Source organism: Alosa pseudoharengus, unplaced genomic scaffold (assembly GCF_046254945.1).
Source record: "Alosa pseudoharengus isolate Yale_2024_CS ecotype anadromous, Long Island Sound unplaced genomic scaffold, YU_APseudo_1.1 YU_APseudo_1.1_scf_12, whole genome shotgun sequence".
Classification (NCBI taxonomy): Eukaryota; Metazoa; Chordata; class Actinopteri; order Clupeiformes; family Clupeidae; genus Alosa; species Alosa pseudoharengus.
This window is the reverse complement of record NW_027468587.1, coordinates 21,410,792-21,417,382: the sequence shown is the minus strand read 5'-3', so window position 1 is coordinate 21,417,382 and position 6,591 is coordinate 21,410,792. Positions and strand designations below refer to the sequence as shown.

At 42.2% G+C, this 6,591-nt stretch overlaps 1 protein-coding gene across 1 annotated transcript; it reads right to left on the bottom strand.

Moving 5' to 3' along the window:
• Positions 1–844: 844 nt before the first annotated feature.
• pou3f1 (POU class 3 homeobox 1) lies at positions 845–3,877 on the bottom strand. The gene has a single exon (XM_076279464.1). The coding sequence runs from the start codon at positions 3,841–3,843 to the stop codon at positions 2,716–2,718; it is 1,128 nt and encodes a 375-aa protein (XP_076135579.1). The 5' UTR covers positions 3,844–3,877; the 3' UTR covers positions 845–2,715.
• Positions 3,878–6,591: the final 2,714 nt, after the last annotated feature.

The window sequence follows — 6,591 nt, the reverse complement described above, 5'->3', positions numbered from 1 at the left end:
TGCATTCTTCTTAGACGGGAGAAGCCCATGTCTTATCCACGGTTGCCTTTCTCCCATATGTCTGACATTGGCCATAATCAGAGAGCCTATATCCAACCGTTTGAAATTATTCGGGGGTTTTGGTGTATAGGCCTAACTGGTGATGGAGAGGCAATTGCTGTTAGAAGGCCATATGGATAAGTGGATTTGCGAAAACATAAAAACTTCACTTGCCAATTTACCCTCAAACTGTTACATTTACTACAGATTGACTTTGAACACAAGTTTGTGGAAGTGAGTTGAAGGCAACCTTCCACAAGTCCAGGCGTTTTTGTTGTTTCGTAGTCTATAGGTCCAAAGAAAACATCTACTGAGGGCGCGTTAACAGTAGCCTAGCAATGATTGCAGAGATATTTGTAGTAAGAATAATGGTTCATCATAGCATAAATTATAGCACTGATTATAACATGGATTATTATAATGATGATTATAATATTGCATTAAAAAGCATAAGTAGATCAGTAGGCTAAATTAGAGAAGGACAGGACAGTGCAAGTGTTTTCTCAATATTGCACAATTTAATACCGCAGTTACACAAGAATGTCGACAACTTATAATAATGCTGGTAAGGCCTGAGGTAATATTTCTTAAATTCGTTTCGCTCTCTTTACGCTTTAAAACAGCACATGAACATAGCGCTGGTCAAACCTGATTCTGAGTTACATAATGGATTTCAGGCGACAATTCCTTGTTTTTTTAAGGTTTATGGGCAACATAGCCTACTACCTGGACTGTAGTGTAGGGAATTATATTACTTAATCATATAATATTGCAAAGCTGTAGTCAATACGCTCCAGGATTTAACAACAGTGACAACCAGAGGAGTAGTGAAGACAGAAGACTTTTTCTTGTAGTATATACGTTTTATGTAAGTAATAAAATATTACTATAACATAAATATAAATGTGACTTTGCAGTCTACATTTTGCAATCAACATACAACCAATGTAGTAAACAAAACATCTGTAATCCACTGCAACATAATTAACAGAGCCAAACAAAACAAGCTCCAAACACATTAAGGAAATAAATATATAGATATATAAATGGTCAAATTCATAAATGAAATCATATTAAAATATCTTCTCGGAATTAGTAAGTGTACAAAACTGCCCAGAAACAAACAAACAAACAAACAAAACGATAAACTCAGAACAAATACATATGTTTACATATTCGACATATTTACATCTCCGAAATAATCCTGACATCTATTTCTTTAGAATCTTTGTAGTTGTTGATGTGTTTGTTGAAAACGTAGGCTAGTAAGCTACGTCCACCGGTGACAAAGCATTTTTCACCATTTGTCCATCCAAAGATGACGAATCTCGAAAAGACAAGTGGAAAACACACAACTTCATCAATTTTCCCTTCCGTCCAGACACGGAAATATGATAAAAGACTTGCTATCAGAGGCTGTCATCACTTTCCCATAGGCATATTCCTCATATATTTATCAATGGGGAGTAAGCGTAAATCACATAATGGCATAAAATAATAATGGCTCCTTCTCATGATGAATTTAGCGAGACCTCTTTATCAATGAATCTTATTACACAGTATATGTAATGTAAGCTTTTCGATATAGAGCAGGGCACTGAAGTTACCTGAGATAGTTCTTTCCTTTTCGACTCTGACCAATCTCTTCAGAAAGGATTTACTTTTAGAAGCGTGATATTTAGCCTTGCTGGCCACGAGCGCAAAGAGATAGCTATGGAAACTGTAAACAAATCTTTCTTTTTTCTGAGAAGGCCTGGAGGGGAAATGTAGGCTACTTTAGCTAAAATGAAAAACAAAACAAAAAACAACGATGCTAACTCAAAAATAAGTGCTCCATGCAAAAAGCTAAAAGTAAACACAAAGAAAGAGTGATAGTAAACTATTCATCTTTGCCTTTTAGCGTCTGATGCCATCTCCAACTATCATGTCAGACGAAAAAAAAGAGGAAAAATGACCGTGTTGCCTTTTGATGTATCAGCAGCTGAAATGTTTTTGTCAGAATCTGACAACTGTCTTTTACCTATGACAAGTACTATACTGTTGCAGGAGGTGGATAAGAGTTGCGTTGTTACACTACAGCAATACATGGATATTCAAAAAAGAAACATTTTGCAATATCCTACATGGGGGACACGGGTTAAAAATAACGAAATCATCACAATTGATATACTGATAAGAAACAACGATTTTCAAGTCTGGTTAATCAGTTTTAATCTAGAAAGGCGCAATTCTGTTCATTCTATCTCCTTTGTTGATGTACACCACAGATGCACTGGCGAGCCCGTCCACATTCAAAGACACCAGAAAGAAGCAGCCCCACTTGTGACATGCTTTCCCGTGAACAAACGATGAGATAGAATCAGTTATGTTTTTGTCCTGACTGCCGTCCTCCTTTCAATTTTGGTAAATTAAGACCTTGGTTTCATTAAAAATGCGCGCAAAATTTAAGTAGCCTAAATGACCATTATTTATGCAATACTCAAAAACATTCCCGTCCACTCAGTTGTTGCGCCACAATCTCGTGTCGCGAACGGCAAAACTCTTTCTGTCCACCTTGTCTCGCATTGTCTTTTTTTCTCACTGAAAAACTAAAACAAAATTAAATACTGTAAAATCCATAGTCCATTTCTCATTTTCTTTTCTTTTCTGAAATTATAATATTGTTCATGAAAACAGTCACTGCACTGGACTCTGTAGTGTATGGTGAAGAGGGGGGGTCTCCGCTTGTGAATATACGTCCTCCATGGAGGGATGAGGGACCCCTACTGGCGTCATTCTTTTCTCTTTTTGTCTTCTGTTGCAAAACCAAACACGAACAACCTCTTTCTCCAACTGAAGGGTGCTGGCTAAAGATGTGATTTCGTGGGCAGAAGGCTTGGGGCACTTTAAGAAATGGTTTTCCAGGGCTCCTTTCACACCGACCTCGATAGAGGTCCTCTTCTTTCGTTTCCTACCCTGTGCTGCGATCTTGTCCAAATTGGTTGGACTGCCCGTGTTCGAGTCTGTTTCCTCAAGCCACTTGTTCAACAGTGGCTTAAGTTTGCACATGTTCTTGAAACTGAGCTGAAGTGCCTCGAACCTGCAGATAGTGGTCTGCGAAAAGACGTTTCCGTAGAGAGTACCCAGCGCCAAGCCAACGTCCGCCTGCGTGAAGCCCAGCTTGATGCGGCGCTGCTTGAACTGTTTGGCGAACTGCTCCAGGTCGTCCGAGCTGGGTGCGTCCTCGTCGGAATGGTCCTGGTGATGGCTGAACGGCTGCTGGGGGGACTCCATTTGGTTGTCATGGCTACCCGCGTCGTCGTGGAGCGGGTCCCGCATGTGGTGCAGGGAGGCGGGCTGCGGGCTCAGCAAGGGGTTGAGATTCGTGTAGCCAGTCTGCGAGTAGACCAGTGACTGGTGACCGTTGGAAGCCGGAGATAGTGGGGATAAGTGGTGCGTCGTGGTCGGTGCCCATGACGCGTGGTGGGTGTTCTGTGTTTGCTGGTGCACCAAGTGCGATCTGTGATGAAACCCGTTACCCTGGTCATCGCGGCTCGCCTGAACACTGGCTTTGTTGTGTTCCTGCTGCCCGATATGAGTTCCGCTGGTCCAGTCGGTGTTGGATGTGGGGAGCCACTGATGGTGCGTCAGGCTCATCGGATGTCCCGTGTTAGTCGCCGCTAGCCCTTGCAGGTACTCATGATGCATCATTTTCTGCACCTCTCTATAGGTTGTCCCCTGGTGCATCCTGTCCGAATCCGGATGCATGAGCGGGTTGGAAGGCAAGGTGTTATTCCGCGGAATATAGTGAGCTGTTGTCGCCATGGCGCCGACTTAGAAAACTGCCACACTCCTCGGAGCTCCGTGGGCTTTAGAGCCAAAACGCAACAACCTACTTGGGGAGGTCTTAGATAGGAGGGAAGACACGCCTCTTCTTCGCTTGCATTGGCTCCTTACCGACTTGAGCCCGCCAGGTTGCTGTATTCTCTTTCGCGAGCCGCTTGGTTGGCTGACGGGCGAAATGATCCTAGTTACTCGCAATTGGCCTCCCTCGCAACGTTCTTTCTCTCTCTCTCTCTCTCTCTCTCTCTCTCTCTCTCTCTCTCACACACACACACACACACACACACCTCCCTTCCCCTGTTGAGGCGGAGAGCAGTAGCAAAACAGTAGGAAATTATTGGGTTTCACTTAGTTTTACGGGCTGTTTTGAAAATAGCCACGTGGGGGAGTACGGAGCTCTTTTTGGAGGGGTGGAACGCACACCCCTCAGCGTTTGTGGTCATAAGTAAGAGTTGGCGGGGACTCTCTCCTAACGCTTTCCTTCAGCGTGGATTAGTATTCCGGCGCTATTCAAAGCCCTGAAACCACCCACAAAATCAGATGCATGTAAATAGGAAAGCGACATTAAAGGAAACCATGCCTCCATATGCATCACTACAACACTGCAAATTCATTTATCCGAGGAGGGAATGAAGGAGAAAGTCCGTATTTATATCACAAATGCATCTCCCTCACTGAAGCAGGAGGGGAAGGTCCACAGCCTACACACGGGCGCAATCTGCATATGTTTGGCAACACAAAAAGCCATATGAATCTGACATATTTCATATCCTCCTTTGCAGTCAAGTATTTGTAATCCCGTATAATGTGGGTATGAATATGGAAAATAGGTCTGATGATTAAAAGAACAAAGCTATTATTGTTAATTTATTAAATCTTGGTTAAATCATACCAGTGGTAGGAATGCACAGTCTGCACATATTTAACAAAAATCGATTATTAAATATAGCAAACCTAGGCTAGCTTTGATTTTTTCCTCTTTTGCAGACCCTAGTTTTTTAAAGTATGGTCTGAGAGTGTGAGTGCTTTCTGTATGCAAAACCGGTGAAAACATTGGTGGTAGCTATTTCATTGCATTTCTCTATCGAAGCATTTTTCTAAACAGCAACTTGGAAATCCTCTGTGTCTCCCTCCTGGCTTCCTCTCCACCGCTCTCCCGGTTGATCTGATTATTTTTCCCTTCACGTTTTGTCCCAATAGCAAATTACCAATTCTATGAATTGCAAAGCAGCCGCAGAGACGCTGAGGGGTAGAGAGGGGGGAGATGTGAAGATTGAAAGGGATCTTTGCAAACACAATCACGTTCTTAAATGGAAATGTGGGGCTTTAAACAAATCTTACATCTCTCCGGTTCCAGTCTTCTAAAAGTCTGCAATCAGGCACACGCTCCCCTCTTCTAAAACCGCAGCTTTTTGGGAGATTTTTTGGTATCAGTCTTATTTTAATTATTTACCTGAATGTGTTTCTTTTTTCTCTCTCTCTCTCACGGTCTTGTTTGTGTGTCTGTCTCTATCTCTCTCACACAAGCGCGGGCATGTAGAGCAGGATTTTCAGACGGGATGCGCCGCAGCGGTCATGCAATTCCAGCTCGAGACTACAAGAAAACTAACGGTAAGTGTGCTCTTTTTGAGTGTCATTGTAAAACGCATACACGACACGGGGTTTGAAGCGTGTGTGTGTGTGTGTGTGTGTGTGTGTGAGAGAGAGAGAGAGAGAGTACGCGCGCGTGCTTGTCGTTTATGCTGTTCATGGGGTCACAGGTACTCGTCACTGTCTCGAGAAAGGCGTGGTTTTGTCCGGCTATCGATTAGATATTTATTTAGACGAATATGACTGAAGGACTGTTGCTCTGTCTGTTGGTAACTAAAGCTTACTTGTGCGACAATGTTTCTGGCTGGAATTTTTTTTATGCATATATGCTATATAACGTAGGCTATTGCTCAAAAATGATGTGTATTTATGCAATGTCACTGGTGACAATTGTTTCATTAGTGTTTACATTTTTTTCCAAAGCTGTAACAGTTGACTGATTCCCACAATAATGCTGTACAGTAGGCTACTGTTAATCCGTTAAAGCGCAAATAATACATGGTGCATGGTTTGGTAATACATGGTTTGGTAAAAAAAGCCATTTTAAATTTATATTTTATTTTATTTTATAATTTATTGGCTCAGCTCCCTCACAAGCATGTTCAAATTGAGCAGTTTGCTATAGGCTAAACCAAATCCACTGCACACAGAAATCTGCAAACTGTGCATGGGCATGGACACTAATGTCAAAGTGAGACATTTTTTACTTTAAATGATGGGGTTGTAATGAACAACATATATTTAAATAATCGATCAAATTAACGAATTTACGTTCTATATGCAGACGTAACTGTGTGGGCACTTCATTAGCCCGCTTGAAAACATTCTGTCCTTCACTCAGGACTTATGACATATTGCTTCAAACCAAAAAAACTGAGCAACGGGAAGTTCGAAGTGAACTGAGGAGGGCAACGGAGGATGTTGCTTCCAATACCCCAGAGCTTCCTTGAGACACTTAATGTGAACGCCTTATACTGTAGAGTCATGCTCGTTTAACAGTCTATAAAAAGAGCGGTCATTACTTGAGGAAGAAGACTGGACACAGAGGCACTCTTGTCCTCTGCCTGTCTAAGAGGAGCACGGCCAATAACGTCCCTGCTTTCTTTCAAATAAAGAAAAGAATATGGCCTTGTGTGTAAC